Source organism: Kogia breviceps, chromosome 15 (genome assembly GCF_026419965.1).
Source record: "Kogia breviceps isolate mKogBre1 chromosome 15, mKogBre1 haplotype 1, whole genome shotgun sequence".
Classification (NCBI taxonomy): domain Eukaryota; kingdom Metazoa; phylum Chordata; class Mammalia; order Artiodactyla; family Physeteridae; genus Kogia; species Kogia breviceps.
In genome coordinates, this window is record NC_081324.1 from 15647647 (window position 1) to 15666650 (window position 19004).

A 19004-nucleotide genomic window follows, 5' to 3' on the forward strand; every position below is an offset into this window, starting at 1 on the left:
TTTTAAAAAATCAAGGCGGTTCCCTAGAGCTTTATTTAAAAAAAAAAAAAAAAAAAGTGCTAATTTTTCATTTAAAGTACTCTCCGTAGCCGTCAGCCAAGAAAACGGGCCAGCGTTTTTTGCTCTTGATCTAAGCTGAAAATTGACACTCGAATCTTTCAGGTCTCTTTTCCATCTGAGGTGTCTTTAGAAAACCTAGCCTCCCTCTAGAAAGTGTGTGACCTTAGTACGCAGGTCATCTACTAATGACACGTGGCCAAGGCCTTTAAGTTCTTGGTGAGGTTGGCTTCATTCTTTTTGGTAACACTCTCTGGCTTAGGTGCACCCGTGTGCCCTCTCTGTGCCACCACTGGAGATTTGGGAGTCATAACTCCTTTGATATTAAGTCATTTATATTTCAGGTGGATTTTCAAACGTTATCAAATTTTCACCCCTAATGCCGGTTGCACGTTTCCTTTACACGTCCCTCCAAGAAATCTCTCACTGCTTTGTCAAGATATAGTTATCAAAAAGTTGATCTGTCAAACAAATGTCATAGGAACGTGTAACAAAGATCTTCCTTCCCGAACTCATTAACTGATGAGTAAGATGGGAAAGCTGTATAAAGGAACATCTGAGGAATGAATTTATACAGTTAATCAGGCAAAAGAGTGCTGGAATGTTTGCAAGTGCATACGAAAATTGTTAATATTCCACAGGTAATAAACCTTGGGAGTTATCTTTTGTAGGTTTCTGTCCAGGAGAAGTTATAACTGGGTGGGTTCTATTGGGTTGACCAAAGAGTTCTTTCGGGTTTTCCTGTAACATCTTACAAAGATGTGTAAAGAGTAAATAGCAAAGTCGGACAGAGGAGCATCTCCTATAACTAAATTCTCCTTGGGTGAGCCCATTAAACAGTGACATACAAAGGACACTCAATCATCCTTTTGCCTTTGTCCCCAAGTTTAGGATGCTTTTCCTGAATAGGCTAAATTTTGGGAATTAGGTGTCAGGACACTTTCTTATGGCTAGGACAAGGTGACTGATCTCTGAGGAGACCAAGAAGAAAGTGGTAGCTTGTGCAATGGTGGTATATGTCTTGGCTCCGTGAAGATCTCAAGCTGGCACCCTTCAGTGCCACCTTGGCCATCAGTACCTCCTTGGTAACCAGGAACCCATTCTCCACTCTGGGGAGAGAGGTGCTTGGGAGTGGCCTGGGCTTTAGAAAGGGCCATTGTCCCCATGGAGTGGATTGGCTGAAAGCTGAGCACAGATCCCATCATTCCTGCCGGACAAGCAGGGAGGGAAGAGCTGGCTGCCATTAGAGGCAGGTTCTCCTTGGTTGGCCGTTGGAAGGACGTCTCCACCCAGGCTGGAAGGCGGGCAGTGGGTGCCGGCAATCCTCACCCCTGCTCCCTGGGGCTGCTCACGTGTTCTGGGGTCTTCTGAGAAGCCCCCAGTTTAGATGCCCTTTCCCTCCGGCCGATTTAGTTCTTGGCTGTGTTAACTCTGGTCACACTTGGAGCTTCTTTTGCTTGCACTTGTCTCCCCGGCTAAGCTCCACTCCTGTTTAGCCCTTTGTGCATTTGGCCGTTCCTTCCTCTGAAAGCAAAAACCTGTGTCCCTTACAGGGTAACAGGATATGAAACTGAGCTTTCCCCCTATTGATTCAAAAAGGTCCAAGACCGGGGCTTCCCTGGTGGTGCAGTGGTTGAGAGTCCGCCTGCCGATGCAGGGGACGTGGGTTCGTGCCCCGGTCCGGGAAGATCCCACATGCCGCGGAGCGGCTGGGCCCGTGAGCCGTGGCCGCTGAGCCTGCGCGTCCGGAGCCTGCGCTCCGCAACGGGAGAGGCCCGCATACCGCCCCACCCCCAAAAAAGGTGCAAGACCACTTTTCACTTCTCACAGTTTATATGGATATTTTCTGTTTGTCTATCTCCTCCCAGACTGGAAGACCCTCACGGGTGAAGACTGTGCCTCTTTCCCCATCACCAAATCCCCGGGTACTGGGCACACAGCAGCTGACCCCTGCTGATGGCTCATGGCCACTCCCAGACTAGACCCTTCAGTCAGGCTTCACGCGCCAGGTGTCACTTTCTCCTGATGCACACCCGGGAGGGCATCTTGCTCTTTCCTCTTTCCCAGACAAGGAAGCTGAGGGTGAGAGACCAGAGCTCAGCTCAGGATTTGAATCCAGGTCTTTGTGACTCCTCAGCTACCCCTCCTAGAAGGAGGCCTCTGTGGACCAAGACAGAAAAAGGCCTCCGAGATTCTGTGCCAAGCATCAGGATTTCTTGGCTGGAAGGAACTTGTCACGGGACCATTCTAGTTCAGCCGCCAGCCTTTCTGGCCGATCTCGACTGCCCCTTTCAGGGACACAAATGCTGTGCTGATCAACAGGCCACTAGAGGAGGGCACTGCACGCCCCCTGCCCCTCCCCCCGGTGACTCTTGGTATTTGGCAGCCTGTCCAGGAAGTCTTCCCCTTATAACTGGGCTTGTTCATGTCCACTTTCAACCGTGCATTCAGGATGCACTTGGAGGAAGTATTATGATTTAGTGGACTTTGTTGTAAGCCGCGGGTACATTCCAGAAGAGGCATGTGTAAATCGGAGGCTTAAAGTCTACTGAAAAGCTAAACGATAACGAACACTTCCGTTGACTCTGCAAACTGAGATGAACGGATTTTGCTGTTGAGTTGTGAAATGAACCAAAACATACACTGCACACACTTGACCTTGGTGAATGTCTAACAAAATTCACCATATAGAACAAAACTAGAATAATATTTGAGTATCTTTTTGGCTGCAAAGTAAATTTTCTGTTTGAGACTTTGGAACAGAGATTGTGGCTTTAACTCTAATCCCAGTTATCCCCGATTTGAGGGCAGGGATCACAGATCCCTCCAAGAGCCCTTGGAGGCAGCTTATCACAGTCAAGAGGAGGGTTCCAGAGTCAGGCTATCTTGGTTTAAGTCCTGAGTCTACTCTTATCAGCTGTGTGACCTTAGGCCACTTGCTTAATCTCAGTGCGCCTCAGTTTCCTCTTCTGTGAACTGGGGACAGTAATAGTATTTGTTACATGGCTCCAAGGATGGCGTGGAATAGACCTTAAAGTGATGAGCACGGTGCCTGCCACATACCAAGTGCTCGATACACATTAGCCATAACCATCGTCATTATCGCCACGATGTTTTTCTGTTTAGAGCACAGTCCTGGAACTTAAGATTGGGTAGGCAGATGGATGGATGGTCTTTGCCAGGGAGGCAGACCCTTAAAGTCTTCAGCCCATGAGTCCTTATATACAACAAAGACCCCCTTTCTGTTGTCTCTTACTGTGTCTGGGTTTGGAACTTTCAGGTTTCCTTTGAGCCCAGGACACCTGGATTAGCAACACAGCTGAGGAATTCTGAGCAGCAGTGTTAACGAAAGCCCCCAGAATTCACATTTTCCATTCTTTGCTCTCCTAATGGCAGTCAAACCTCCCAGGTGTTTCCGTGCATTCATATTGCATACTGAAGTGAGGAGGTGAAGCAAAAGCATGCTGATCGTCTCCTACAAATAAGTTAACTTTAACAGCCGATCACGATCTCGTCCTTCAGCCAGCCCGTTGGCTGGACTCACGAGGGCAGGGAAGCATTAGTTTCTTTCTCCTGTTAGAAAAGTGTAACTTGAGAATGACGTTGCATGCCCACGTTCGTGTCCCCCAATGCAGAGCAGGAGACGGCTCCGCTGTGTCCTTGGCCATCCTTCAAGCCAGTCAGAAGGACCAGGGCCTCTATTCTTGCTGCATCAAGAACAGTTTTGGGAAAGTGGCTACGGAATTTAACCTCACCACAGAAGGTAAACCTCAGCTTTGCCGTTTCCAGTGAACACCTCTAGCCCGTACCAGTTCAGAATGATGATTTGTACTGAAGGCATTCTCTTCTCTGTCATCTTCCAGTTCTCAAACAACTTTCAAGTCACCCAGATGTTAACGGTAAGCTAACCTGAGCTGGACGTCAGAGGAAATGGGTGGATCCTAAAGCATGAAATGTAGGCGACGGTAGAAGCAACATTCCCCTCGACTCTTTGAACCAAGTAGGAGAGAGCTCAGGAATGCCTGGGAAGTGAAAGACAATTCATAAGCTATTTCAACCTGATTGCAGGGCCTGTGATAAGTGGGTTAGGCTCCAGAAGTCCAGAAGTGAATTATTAAAGAGATCAGACTGTGCAGTTGTTGGGACCATGTTGGCGGGGGTGGGGGAGGCACTTTTGGGGTTAGACTTTCTCTGTGAAGCACCAGACTTGCATCCAGCCCATCTGCATGGGGTTTTTCAGCCTCTGGCACTTACACAGCATGGTTTTTTGGGCTTCCTTTTCTCCACATTCTCACCAACACTTGTTATCTCTTATCTTTGTTTTTGAATTTTGTTGATTTTTTTATACAGCAGGTTCTTATTAGTCATCCATTTTCTACACATCAGTGTATCCATGTCAATCCCAATCTCCCAATTCATCACACACCCTCACCCCCCGCCCGCTTTCCCCGCTTGGTGTCCCTGCGTTTGTTCTCTACGTCACACAGCATGTTTTGTTTCTCCAATTGTTTTACTCTTCAGTTCGACTAGCTGAGCAGATTCCCAAAGAGTCAGGTGTCTAGGCGAATAAGTCCATTCCTTTGCATCCTAGTGGAAGTGGGAGATGGATTTTTGTGCTTTCCTTTGGCACTTGTGCACTCCTGGTGTAGCAACAAGCTACCAGCTGCCCTGGACCATTCAGGCTGAGTCTGGGCCACCACTGAGTCCCTGCTGGTCATGTATTTCCTCTTGGGGAAAATTATCCATCCCCAGCACCCGAGCCCATCCGCACCCAGTGATCTGCTGCCAAACTGTTAACAACCTGCCAGGGGGTTGGGGAGGCCCTGATTTGTACAGTTTTCCAATTTCTGTGGTGCAAATACTCTCATCATGGCCAAGTTTAAACTGCCAGTGTATACTGTATGTGCTGATTTTCTTTTAAGGCAAATAAAAACCCCGAAACCTCTGTGAAAACAAGACAGTACAGATAATCAAGATGCAGTAACGTCTAGTAATTAAAGGCGAGGAGCTGGAATCTCGACTTAGAAATGGTCTAGCAAATACTGTGATATTTGTCCAAAACAACAGACTTAAATACCAACTCTTCACAAACCATTCAAATGCTACATGTCTTTAGTGTGTCATGTACTTGGGTAATTTAAAATCCTTCCCTACATCCTCCCAAGAATCTAAATATGCAAAAGAATGTCCTTTCTTATATCAAAAACCAAAATGACCTTCAGAAGAAAGGTTTCTCTGTTTCATCAGCTTCTTAGCATCACTTGGCATCCCATCCCAGATTCTCGCTCTGACCTGGTTAATTTAAGTTTGCAGAGACTCATTTCTCAAGGCTTTACCAGTCAGGAATGAGACCCCAGTGAGGATGAGGTACTGGTCACCACTATTGTAGCCGTGTGCCTCCCACCATTGGGTTGGGGTCTAGACACTGAAGACATCACCTTCTGCCAGCTGCTTCTCCATGAGACTGGGGGTCCAGTTTCAATGGCTTACTGGGCTGGGGAGGCTATACCTTCCTCTGCCTTTCCGTGTACCTTCCGATGAAGAAGTTTCAAATGACTGCTTTATCACCTTTCTTATCTGGAGGAATCTCTCACTAGACATTTTATTTAAGTCTCTAGAGGAGGAACATATAACATTTTACAAGTTGATCACTAACTGAAAATCTAATAAAAGCCCCAAATGAATGATTCAAATAAAGCTAGCACAACTTAATGATGGCACACGTGGCTTTCAAAGAAAAATTCTAAGATGTATTTTTCTTGCATTGTTTTATCCTGGTTAAGTAGACATTTCTGGAAATTATGGACAGGATTATTGAGAATGGTGGAGTCCATGCTTGTCGTGTATTTTTTCTTAGGGAAAATTACTCATCCCCACACATAGCCCATCCCTATACAGTACGGCACCAACAAGTTTCCTTTCTATTACTAAGCAGAGAGTCTGGAACAACGTTTGTCTTTAGTTAATTAAAGTTGCATTTTAAAATACACAAACTTTTAACTTTCAAGAACAACTGAATTCTAGAAACTTCGGGACTTTTGAAGGAAAACAAAGTGGTAAATATAGCTCAGATTTATTGGGCTCTGGTGAATATACATAAAACATTTCCTATATTCAGAGGTCTTGGGGGCAAAATTGTTAATCAGTCATGTAACTGGAATTAAGATTTGGGTTGTATAAATAGCATTCCCTCTCCATTTCATTACCTAATTCTAAAATTTAACTTAAACTATACTCTTCTCTATAACTTTCTCGTTCTATTACTTAGCTATTTCACAGATTTCATCCTATCTCCTTTAAAATTTATTTGGGAAAATGTCCCATTTACCTACCTGTTTTCCTGTTCCTCTGCCCCCATTCTCTCTAAACCCCAAATAGGTCAGTCTTCAGGAGCCTTCCGCTAGCCCTTGTGAAAGAGTTGCCTTGGAGCAACTCTCTGAATACTCTTTCAGTGACACTTTCACCTACTTTTTCTATTTGAAAATCCCCTACCTGCCTCCTTTCTTTCTGACAATAACTAGGTCTAGACACTAATCGATACCCTTTAAGAACAGTCTGTTCCCTTATACTTTTAACTGCTCACATTGGTCATAGATTGCCCTTAAAACATGATTTGAAAATATTTTTCAAAGAGAAAAATATTTTGCTAAATATTCTAACTAGAAACGTGAAGTGAGGTTTTCACACAACCAGATAGATGATGTCTATCTCAGAAAGTTGAGTTTTCATCAACTTTTGAGGAGTGGAAGGTGTTTTTTAAAAAATCTAAACAATCTTATTTCATTGAAAGCCATCTTACTTTCTTCTCTCAGCCAGTCAGAAGTCTGACTTGGTCATCTCTAGTTTAAAATGCAACATGCTGATCGAATTATTGTCATCTGAAACACATGCAGAATCAACTCAAACAGCTGATAGAGAACTCAGTACTTTTCACAAGTAGATCCAAAATGATTCTACCTTTTTTCAACTTCTCTTCAGAGGGAGTTCTTTTTACTTGTTTTGTTTTTTTCCCACTTATTTCTTATGACTACCACAGTCATTCTTAACAGAGGCAGTGTCACCTCCAAGGGAACAAAATTGGGTCTTGGGGAGGCAAAAGAAAACGTATCCTTGTGTATTAAGCACAGATAGCCATACCAGATACACAGTACATCTGTGGTATTAAAATTTTCTGTGGAGCAACTGGGGGGAAAAAGACTAAAAAGAATCCTTGCAGAAGGCAACAATGAAAAAAAAGATTGGGAAACGTTGATCAGCAGATCAATGGTCTAGCAGATCAGTCTTACAACTGGTACTTCCTCCCTCTTCTCCATTTCATCTGTCTTTTCAACTTGCCTTTAATCACCTTGCATGATTCTGTTCATGTTTTCTGGACCTGTCTACAGCTCTTTTCCTGGTCTCCCCAGTCCTCTTCCCCCTCTCATCCGATCCACCGGGGCCTCGCCTTGATCTTCTACATCCTCAGTGAACCATGTCCCCTTCGAGCTATGCCTCTGCTGGGAGTTAGTGTGGTTTCCCCTCCTAGATTCTGTAGGTCAACCTTGTCATTGTCCCTGTGTGGGAATGCTCGTTAGCCAAGGAGCAGGATTGGGAGATGTTTCTGTCCAACGGAAGTTGTGTTATGTCTTTAGTATACGAAGAGATTGAATTCAGCCAACTCATCTTCAGAGGAGACTTCCTCAGTGACAGCTACTTCGGGGGCCGTCTGCGCGGTCAGATCGCCACGGAGGAGTTGCATTTTGGGGAAGGGGTCCACCGGAAAGCCTTCCGCAGCAAAGTGATGCAGGGCCTCACACCAGTCTTCAAGCCCGGCCACGCCTGTGTGCTCAAGGTGCACAATGCCGTTGCCTACGGGACCAGAAACAATGATGAGCTCATCCAGAGGAACTACAAACTCGCCGCCCAGGTGGGTCCACCTGCCCTGAAAGTGCTGCTTGAGGTGTGAGACGGACCCGTGATACCCTGAGATGAAAATCAGACTCGGAATGGATGGGGGGGTGTCTCCAAGAGGGTGTCTCTCTCCCTCTGGGGTATGTTTATGAGGGAGTCACTAGATTAAGGCTAAATGCTGGAGATCACATCTCAGCCACTGAATGATTTCTTGGCCTCGTGCCAGCCAGTTGGGACTAGGCTGTGTCTGGGGGTGCCTCACCAGTTCCTACGTTGACTGGGATCACTTCTAGGAATGCTTCCTAGGAAGCCCCATCAGACCCCTGAGGGTTTGAATCTGCCTGGACTCAGAATGACATGGGAAGTGGGGTGTCCGGGTTACATTGGATGCCAGGATTCCCAAGGATCCTCAAGGACAGCTAAAATCAACGGTAGTTTCTGGAGTGTTTCAGTTTGTTTTAGGGAAGAGGAAGGGGGGGGGTATATTCAGAAGGGTTAACGTTTGTCCTCTTTCCTGCCTTCCTGAGTTAGGTTCAATGTCCACCCATAAGCTACGAAGGGAGATTGACCCAAGTCTCTACCTAAGTTCCCTCCTATGTTACTGAGTCTTAGGACCCTTGAGGCAAGAGGGGAGGGAAGGAAAACACGAGCTTCTCCCCCTGCATCACCACTCCTCCCCCATCCCCCGTCCATGCATTTCACTCTATGCCAGCGCTGGTCAAGCTTTCAGGAGAGCTGGGTCTAGCTCTTTCACAAACTAGGTGCCCTTTGAATTTTTTTTTTTAACCTATAAAACGAATAAGCTAGACTCAGATGAGTCTCTTGGGTGCTCTCAAACACTGTCCTTCCATGGTCGTCTCAGATGTGGCAATGCCGTGTGGGACTTGGTACTCATGAAGACAGCCCCTCTTCTCTGAGCATAGGATTTTGCCAATTGTACTCCTTTTTCCTCCAAATCTATCCTTCTTTGTTCTTCTCTTTCACTGAATATTCCTTCGATTTCAAGTGCCATCTGGCCCAGTCATGGAAAATCCCCCAGCATCCAGACTCCAACTTAGGAAAAGCAACCTGGATTCTGCTTTCCACTCTGTAGGGCTTTTCTAAGCCAACAATCTTGGCAAGGTGTTCATTACTTACAACTCAAGTTACACCTTTGAAGAAGAAACTCAGATGGGATAGCTCATGGGAAATCCAACAGTCCCCGTGCTCTATCTGACATCCTGCCCAGAGACCAATCCCCTTAGCTCAGGGGTGAACTTCAGCCATGTGGGTTCTAGAAATTTCATAGTTCAGGGACACCTAGCCCTAGAGACTATTTGACCTTCACCTGGATGGTTCCTTCAGGTCTCAGAGCTCCTCTGCAAGTGGCCAACTGTAGGCTACATTCATTGTTGCTTCTGTGCCCCCAACGAAGGGATGGGTTTGGAAATCCATTGGCTTAACCTATATTGGGAAATTTGAGCTTTACTGGGCAATGCTCTCTGAATTTCTTCTAATCACTGGGCTTTCCCATGTACTTGGGTGATCTAGGAATGCTACGTTCAAAATACCGCCAGATACTATGCCAAGATCTATGCCGCTGAAGCGCAGCCTCTGGAAGGCTTTGGAGAAGTGCCAGAGTAAGTATGATTCCCTCTTGTGTCCCCCCGCCCCCCGCTCTAATTCTCTAATTTGTTGGGGACTTGCGGGGCACTGAGGGATGAGGAGAAGAAACAGTAGGACACACGTCTCAGCTGGCGTCTGTCTGTAAGCTCTGAGAGGGCACACACAGCTGCTATCCTGCTCTTCACTGCGTCACCAGAGGCTTGCAGAAAAATACGTGCTAGATATTCCAGTAAATGTATGGTTGGACGGAATAATTAAATAAATGCATATACCATGTTAAATAGAAAACGTATCTACTCTCATAGGTATTACACTGTCTAAACCATAAACAAATATAAGAGAACAGGAGTCCTGTGATGAAAATAAATATGGTGGTGGGTCAGGGAAGAAAGAGCTCGGTGATCAGGAACATAGGAGCAGAGTAGCCGATTCCTGGAACCCTACAGAGGTAAACTACACTGACTTTTATCCACTCATTGACTAAATATCGATTGGCACAAGCACATGTTCGGGCGTCTGGAGCTTGTGTTTACTGATCTGCTTATCTGGTTGAGATCATAAATGGGAAGAGAAAGGGCTGTGCCAGTGCACGTTGGACATTTCAGACAGACCAGTCATTTACGTATGAGTAGAAAGTGGGAAAGGAGAGGAAAGAAGGAAGGAACTCTTGTCCGTTATCTCTGTTAACTCACGAAATGGGAAAAACCAAACCAACCCTGAGGTGGTATGTTGGACACACCATGTATATAAAGTCTAATGCTTGCTGCTCTTCTCCAAGAAATGCTTAACATACACAGTATACAAACAATTCTCAGCAACTTCAAGAAAAATTAACATAATGCAAAGAAAACCACTTTCAATTGCTTTTCTGGTAAGTAGGCTAAGACAGCAATCTGGACTGGGTTGTCGCGAGAACTCGTCCTGTTCTTGCTTCTCCAGACCCCTCTTCCTGCTCTGTCCTCTTCAGTTCCTCTTTGAGGAGGAAGAATCCGCCCGTAATCAGTCCACCAGGCGTGGAACCACAGCGCCCTCCCGCAGGGGCACACCCGAGCTTTGTGCAGCTTGACTCATACACAACTTGGGGACTTTTCTAAGGAAAAGAACACAATGATGAATATCAAGATGTGTCCAGGGACTTGGAAAGGGTCTGTGCGGGTGAAGGACAAGGGCTTAATCAGCTTCCCAGCAAATCTGCCACCGCCCTGGAGGCAGATGAGGATGTTTTGGTATCCAAATACACTTCCTTCCTCACGGTGGGAGGATTTGTGAACTCATGGACGAGGACAGTACATGGAGGGATAAGGGTCCAAAAAAGGGCATCTGTGCCTGATTCCATGTTCACTGAACCAAATTCAGGATTCTATACTGGAAACACAACATTCTTTGTTTTTTTTTTTTAAACTTCTAAAAATTTTGGAACAACAAAAGTTGGTACAACACCTGTATATTCTGCACTGTATATTCTTTCTATAGATTCTGTGTACATATTCCTATATAACTACAACAGCTATCAAAACCAACACATTTAACGTTGCTATAGTATCACCTAATATCCAACCTATATTAAAATTTCCCCAATTATTCCAAAACACCCTTTTTACTAGAGGAACTATGACTTATCATTCATTCCAGGACACTTAAGAAATTATGTATAAAACTTAAAGTAAAAACAGGAATGATTGCTTCCTTGTGAAGCGATGCATATTACATCTTTTTGGCAAGAAGATTGTCAGTGATATACTGTATCACATCAGAAGACACATTTCTGTTTGAACCATTCCTGGCAATGATAGGGTTGACTATAGGTTAAGGCAAACATAACCAAGTTTCAAGTTTTGTCTATAAGCCCCGTCTTCCCCAGTGTAGAAACTTACTGGAGGCCCTTTCAGGTAAATTAATTCCATTCAGTGAATTCATATTTGTAAAATATCTCATCTCCTTCCTCCTCTGCCCTCTTAGGGCTGGGGCTCTTTGCAGAGAGAGCCACTTCCACTGTGGTTTCCTGTCAGGCAGTTCACAGGCTTTTTTTTCCCCCCTGCAGCTGGCCAGGCTGCACCCCATGCAAGCAGGAAGCATGGAGGGTGTGGAGCGGCCTACAGTTCAGCTGTCAAGGGGCACCACGGAGTGGACTGTAGTCACTTCTCTATCGTTAACTAGCATTATAGCTGAACCCTTTTTCCGGGTGGTGTAGCCTCACTGCAGGCTTTTCGCTAATACTTGGTTCCTATGAACACACTCAGGGCGCAGCATGTGGTCCCCCAGGTGTCGGGTGGAAAATTGCCGGCAGGAAGGGAGAAGAGAGCAGAGCCCCTCCTTGGTCTTTCAAGAACCCAAGCCTGTCCGGCATGAAACTGTAACGAGCCCAGCCCTAGTGGGAGCGCAGGGAGACTTCGCCCGTGGACCACGCACCACCTGACCACACCGGCCTCCTGTGATCCCACTGAGTCTGTCTCCTGGGCCCGGCTACAATTCTGCTCCAGGAAGCAAGCACAGCCTCTGGGTCAGAAGTTGACACGGTGTATTAACTCCCTCAAGGAAAGCAGTAGGTCCTTCAAGGGCAGGTGCCCCCTCCTCAGGAGGAGCAGCCACTTTAGGAGAATCCGTCCCATCAAAAGACATCTTTTTATCAGAACTTGGCCGAGGTAGCTCCGCCTTGTCTATCTTTTATCTTCGGGATCCTGATAGGATCCTGGCCTCTTCTGCTGGGGCAGGAATGCTTTTTGAGGAGGGTGAGCAGCTCACAGGGCTGCTTCTGTCCGTCTCATGTCCGGCCTTTGGTTCTCGGTGGAAATCACTGGCGCCCAGCCTGCAAAACATCTTGGTGAATCAGGCTGACGGCGGGGGCAGCAGGTTAGAAGGTAATGGAGATATGGGTGTCTCCTTCTGAGGTCTTAGGCTGTCTCAACACCGTGGCATCTTTTGTGGACAGGAAGCTTTGTCCTTTTTTTCACAGATCACTTCTTTGGATCCCCTTTGCCGAGTCTGTCTGTGTATTTGGTTCACCAGAAGCCCCTGTTCCTCTGCGGCTTCTGCTGACATCGATTTGAATTTGCAGCTTGCGTGTTCTTCCTGTGACTCTGGAGTTCCACACTCCTTGTTCGTTTGCTCTCTCCGTTTTAACCAACCTTGACTTCCTTTCTGAGCACGAGGGTTCTCCTTACTTCTGAAACGGCCCCTGTGGCCCACGCGGCTTCCTCAAAGGGCTCTGTGCTTGAAACCACGTTAGCAAAGGTGTAAGTGAGCAGCATCTGAGAGGAGAGGGCACGGGGGGCGCGTGTGTCTCTGTGGGGGTGCAGATGATTCGGATGCCCACCTGGCAGCCTCTAGATGCTGCACCGGGCACAGAGGGCGAATGGGGCCCACGGAGACGTGGCCACTTGGCAGGTGGCTGTGAGGGGAGGGGCAGGACATAGGGGGCAGGGCCTCAGCACGATCCCTGCAAGGAGGCAGCCAGTGAGGGGAAGGGGCTCCCAAGCGGCGAGCCAAGGGAGGGCCGCCAGCTGGTCCCCGCCGTGCCTCAGGCTCCTCTGCAGATGCAGGGCGCGGGGCTGGGTGGTTGGCCCGCCTGGGGTGGCGATGTGTTTATTTCCAGACCGCGAAGCTGGCCCTACGCTTCCCTTTTTCTGGGCGGGTGGGTCTAGAAGAGAAACCCCTCCGCGTTCCGGCAGCTTCCGGTTTTGAATCTGTGAATGACTGACAGTAGAGTCAGCGTTCTTCGTGCAAAGGATTCCCCCGGGCAGGGACCATGCGTAATTAACACTCTGAATCACAGCCAGCTCCCTCTCTGGTTTTTAGGGCTACGGAACGGATAAGAGCCCAGGTCAACCCTGAACAGCCTTTTGCCCTGCGGCAGGGTCAGTGGCCAGCTGTCTTCAGGGCGTCCTCAGGAGGCAACCTGGATGCCCCAAGCCCTGCAGAAATGATCAAGTTGTCAGAGGGAGGCTGGGGACACCCCAGGCTGATTTCAGGGGTGCTGGGAAGGGCCCACCAGCCCCCTGGCTAATACTTGACGTTTCTTTAATAAAAAGACACAAACGCTTTCATCCTAGAAGCAGAAATAGTGCTTCAAATGACTCCTGCCGTGATTGGTAATCAGAGAACCTTGGTGTTTGAAGGGTTGGCCACTTGGTGTCTCAAAGGACATTGTCCCGGTCCAGATCTGCTCCTGAGAGAGGGGGGTCTTTCCTCTTCTGACGTGGATCGGGAAAGGAGGCATCCTTCTCACATTTTCTCAAGGAAGTACTCGTAAATGGCAGAGGACGATAAATATGTTCCCTTCAAAAGCTCTGGGGGCTTAGTCTGATGTAATCTGCCTGCAGAGTCGTTTCTTTGAAATGTTACCTTTTGTCTCTTTAAAATTCACTTGAATTTTGTATCCCTCTTCCCTCTTTGTCTGTGTAATATAAAAATGTTTTCCCAACGATCTTTGACTAAGTTGACACCTGTGTGTAGCCTCCAGCTGAACTCCCGGGGGAAGGCAGGATGTGGGTGGCACAGCACAGGCCCTGTCTCTCCTTTCTCACTGCTGGGGAAGCAGGCAGCGCCCTGTGGTGTGAGTGCAGAGCCGCCCGGGGTGCCCAACTCAAGCCTCCCTTCAAAGTAAGAGGCCTTCACCCTCATCTCACTGGAAAAGGGGGCCCACGTCCCCACACAGAGAGAAATGATGGTAGTGTCTGTGATAGTATTTTTGAAGGGAGAAAGGGGGCCACCGGCCCTGCTGCCCTCATGACTTTTCCTAAGCTTGGATTTGGTCACTAAGTGTTGCAGAATTGTTCTATATCTTTACCTGTAGACATGCTGACTCAAGAGCTGGGCCACTGCTGAGGCCTTTTCCTTATAGGGCTCTTTGTGTGGTTTTACTAAGAGAACTGACACCACCAGCCATTCCCCTGCCCAACCCAGGTGACCATCTCTGGATGCAGGTGACTGTCACACCATAAATGTATTTTTTTGGGGGGGAACTTAGACCCTTCCAGAAGCCTACTTTCTGAGCCTTTAAATATATCGACCGTTGTTAGGGGCCTGCATTAGGGACTTATACCTATTTGTTTACCCATGTGACAAATAATCTGTATTAAAAATGTTTTTTACATTAATGAACATCCAACAATCAGCATCTTAACCTTTTCCTTGGGGTGGCTATCATGATTTCTACTTTAAGTCCTTGAAAATGACATCTATGTGATCAACGCTTAACTAGGTGACCTCTTCTCTGACTGTCTACAAGTTTGTCAGATCGGATCCTATATCAGTTCAATGGTCGTGACTGGGAGGGGTGCTACTGGCCTCTAGTGAGAAGCGGCCAGAGATGTTGCTAAACATCCTAGAATGCACAGGACAGCCCCACAATGAGGAATTATCTGGCCCCAAAGTTCAATAATGCTGAGACTGAGAAACTTTGTCCTATATAAACGTTCATTCATTTTGGCCAAACGCTGTGCATGTACCATGCGCCAGGCTTTGTTCCATGCTAGGTGATAGGCACTTAAAAGAATACTAAGAAAATGCACTAGGTTCTTGCCCCTCACAGCCAGTGGGGGTGCAAGGCACGTAGGACAAAACCCAGTGTGGTGGCATGAAGTGCAAGGAGTTATGGGGACATGGAGGAGGTAGGGCGTCTGGAAAAGCTCCCAGGAGGAGGAGGAGGGTGTTGAAGAATGAGTAGGAGTTTGCCAGATGGAGAGCAAGGGTGGAGAACTGACAGCAAAGGGAACAGCATGTTCAAAGAAAGAAATGAAGAGCTGTGAAAGAAGGTTTTCAAGGAGATGGAAAAAATGCTCAGTAAATCTAGAGTACTGGCAGGGTAGAAAACAGAGGGGCAGAGAAAGAGGCCAGAGGCAGGGTGGGGGCCACAATGCAAAGAACTTCCAATGCTCAGCTAATGAGCACTGGGGCGAGAGGGGAAGACGGGGGCTAACCAGAAGCTTTCAGCAGGGGAGCCTTGAGCAACGGAGCAGAGACGTTGTTGTTGTTGTTTTTAATAGTTTAATCTTTGGGATAGTTTTAGGTTCACAGCAAAATGGAATGGAGGGGACAGATTTCCCATATCCGCTCGGGCTACACACATACACAGCCTCCCCCATTGCTAACATCCCCCAGCAGACAGGAACATCTGTTATAATTGAATCCACAGTGACACATCATCGTCACCCAAAGGCCACAGTGTACATTAGGGCTGTACATTCTGTGGGTTTGGACAAACGTCTAATGATACCATCGCGTATGATAACTGTAATGTATCATGCAGAGCAGTTTCATTGCCCTAAAAATCCTCTGTGCGGATGTGGCTCTTAGAGCTATCTGCCCACCAGCAGTGGATGTCCAAGGACAAGGCCCAGAGGCTGGACATGGGGAGACCAGTCTGAAAGTTGTTTCTGTCGCCCAAGAAAGAGGCAGTCAGTGGCAGTGGAACTGAGCCATGGCCGTGGGGAGTTTGAGAGGAAAGAATGGGCGTGCGTGACGTTCGGTAGGTAGGTGTGTTTAACCAGACTTCACGGAAGGAGTAAAAAGGGAGAGAAGGTTGACTCTGAACTTGGGAGACTGGCTAGACAATGCGGCCGCTTGAAGACAGCGAAGGCAGGAAGAAGGCTCATGCAGGTGTACGGCGAGGTGCATAATTTCGCGAAGGCCGAGTCTGAGCTTTGTGGTCTCTGTGGGCCATCGGGCTGCAGCAATTCGGTCATCTAAGCCTGGAGCGGAAGGAGAAGGGAAGCAGCGCACTGGTTTGCTGGGCACCTGCATACAGATGATCACAGCAGCTGTGCAAGTGGTGGGCCTCCCCGCGTAGAGCGCGTAGAACAAGGGGAGGGGAGGACCGAGGATGGAAGCTCGAGAAACAGGAACATGCCGGGGTCGGAGTCAGTGCTGAGCAGGGGCCGGCAAATGCTCAGGGGCAACATTAGTGGAACAAGAGCCAGGAGGGGGGTGTAAAGGTTGGGGAGAAATGAGGAACCAGGAGAGGAGACAGGAAGTAGCCAGTGAAGCAGCAAGAAAACCACGAAGAAGTGAGTTTCTGGAAGCCATGAAAAAGTGTCTTAAAAAAAGAAGTGAGCGATCCAGTGTCCAGTGCCATTGAGGGCGAGTAAGATGAGGGCTGAGAAGGGACAATTAGACTCAGCAACATGGCGCTTGTGGTGCCCTTGGCCGAGGCTTCTTTAAGCAGGAAAGTCACTTTGAGTGGATTCAAGACTGAATGGGAGGGAAAGGGATTGGAGATGGTGAGTCTACAGCTGATTTGGGTTTTGATGTAGACGGTGAGTCAGTAGTGGGGGTGGGCTCTGAGGTCTACAGGCTGAGCAGAGTTATTACTCTCGGTTGCCGTTGGGAATGAGTCTGTAGGGGGAAACCCTGGTGGGAGAGACAGTGGGGAACCGTCACTGGAACAATATCCTCGAGCGTCGGGGAGGGGCTGGGGTGCAGGGCACCAGCGGAGAGATGGTTCAGGTAGCAGCGAGGAGGGCGCCTCCGTAGTAGATGGTGGGCAGGCAGAGGACATGGGCACTGGCCTTGGGAGGCAGGAACACGTGGTGGGTGTAGCTGTGAGAATTTCTTACTGTTTCAGTTTTCACAGTCAAGCAGGAAGCAAGGGCCTCGGCTGAGAGCAAGGCTGGGGAGGAGGCGTGGGCGGTCTGAGGAGAGGAGCACGCTCGGGATAACCATCTAGGACGGTGTGACGGTGAATGGGTCAGTGCGGGATCCCATCACCTCTCCACTTGCAGCCGCCATCTTTCTCCCGTGGCCTCCTCCCTGTGTCCCGCGTCGGCCCTTGCACGCTCCATACCACGCACGGTGGCAGAGTGATCTCTGTCACACACGAGTTTGATCATGTCACTCGTGTATCCAAAACCCTCCAGCGGCTTCTCTTCCTGCTCGGTACAAAGGGCAAAGCCTCTCAAGTGGCCCAGCTCCCCTTTCCCTCCCATCCTCGCGCAAACCACCACGCACCCCTTGCCCGGTGCTCTCCAGCCACGTCGGCCCCCCGCTGCTGTTTGAACACGCCCCAGATGCTCCTGCCCGGGGCCTCTTTCCTTTGCCGTTCCTTCTACTTGGAACGTTCCTTCCATAGACGTCCTCATGGCTCTCTCCATGCCCACCTCCTACAGGTCTCTGCTCAAATGTCCTTTACGATCAAGGCCTTCTCTGACCTCCCTAAGTAAAACCGCAACCCCTCCTCCACACCCTGTGCTACCTCTCTCCTCTCCACTGCTTTAGTTTTTTTCATATAGCACAGAGCACTAGACGCTGGTTTATTTTCTGTCTCCTTCATTTAAATGTAAGATCCTTGAGAGCAGAGCCTCTTTTCTTTACTGCTGTTTTCTGGAACAGTGTCTGGAAGAGTGTCTGACACATAGAAGCCGCTGAATGAATATTTGTTGACTGAAAGGAAGGATGGATGGAAGGGTGGATAGATGCTGGATGGATGGATAATATATATTAGTCACCTGACCAATGGGGTCATTGAGGTTTGCCTATAATGAAGACATTCATTGCTACATGAGCAATTAAACTCCATCCCAAGGAGGAGTTTCTCGCCAACTCTAGGAACAAATAAAAGGAACACATCCTTTTATGCACTGAACAATCATTGGGGGAATTTTTAGTCTACAGCTGATGGAACCCAAGGATTTTTTTATTCTGCAGCTCCCTACTCCTCCAGGTCAGGAAAGAATAACCCCGCCATCTTTATTCCCATCTGAGAACACGATGCGTGCCCATGTTCTCTTCCCTTCCAGGATCATTCCTATTTTTCTTATCCATCGACCTGAGAACAATATCCCATACGCAACAGTGGAGGAAGAGCTCATTGGAGAATTTGTGAAATATTCCATCAGGGATGGGAAGGAGATAAACTTCTTGAGAAGAGAATCAGAGGCTGGCCAGAAATGTTGCACCTTCCAGCACTGGGTCTACCAGAAGACAAGTGGCTGCCTCCTGGTCACAGACATGCAGGGTGAGGAGAGTGGCTTGGCCTGGGCTCCAGGGATGCTGTGGGCCTGGGATGTTCTTGGAGCAGGGGGCAGGCGGAGGGAGAGGTCTGCTGGGTACAGACTGTAAGCACCTTCATCAGCAGAAAGTATTACTAATGTCTCATCAGAAACAAAGCAACAAAGGAGCCCGAAATGACCAATTCAATGGAGTAACAAAGTACATTTTAATAATTCATTCCAGTAACACCTTCCCATTACAACAGCTAACCAAAAACTGGCACTCTATGTCCTCAATAGGCACAAATTCAGACGTACGCATGAAAATCCAGATGTACCAAAAGATAAATTAAAATGTAAGAATTCATTCTTTTTTTTTTAAATGTCGGGGGTAGGAGTTTATTAATTAATTTATTTATTTTTGCTGTGTTGGGTCTTCGTTTCTGCGCGAGGGCTTTCTCTAGTTGTGGCGAGCGGGGGCCACTCTTCATCGCGGTGCGCGGGCCTCTCACTGTCGCGGCCTCTCTT

General features: G+C 47.9%; 1 protein-coding gene and 1 pseudogene across 5 annotated transcripts in view; one reads left to right on the top strand and one right to left on the bottom strand.

Annotated features, from left to right (window-relative positions):
• Positions 1-19004, top strand: part of ALPK2 (alpha kinase 2) — a 150072-nt gene that overhangs the window by 111240 nt on the left and 19828 nt on the right. For 4 of the 5 annotated variants that reach the window (XM_067014993.1, XM_059040413.2, XM_067014996.1 and 1 more), the window contains 5 exons: positions 3693-3820; positions 3921-3956; positions 7689-7963; positions 9478-9566; positions 18285-18502. In XM_067014993.1, the coding sequence (XP_066871094.1) occupies positions 3693-3820; positions 3921-3956; positions 7689-7963; positions 9478-9566; positions 18285-18502 (746 nt within the window). The remainder of the gene's footprint in view (positions 1-3692; positions 3821-3920; positions 3957-7688; positions 7964-9477; positions 9567-18284; positions 18503-19004) is intronic. The other variant, XM_067014995.1, reaches the window with a different exon arrangement.
• LOC131742515 (developmental pluripotency-associated protein 4 pseudogene) lies at positions 11746-12369 on the bottom strand (annotated as a pseudogene).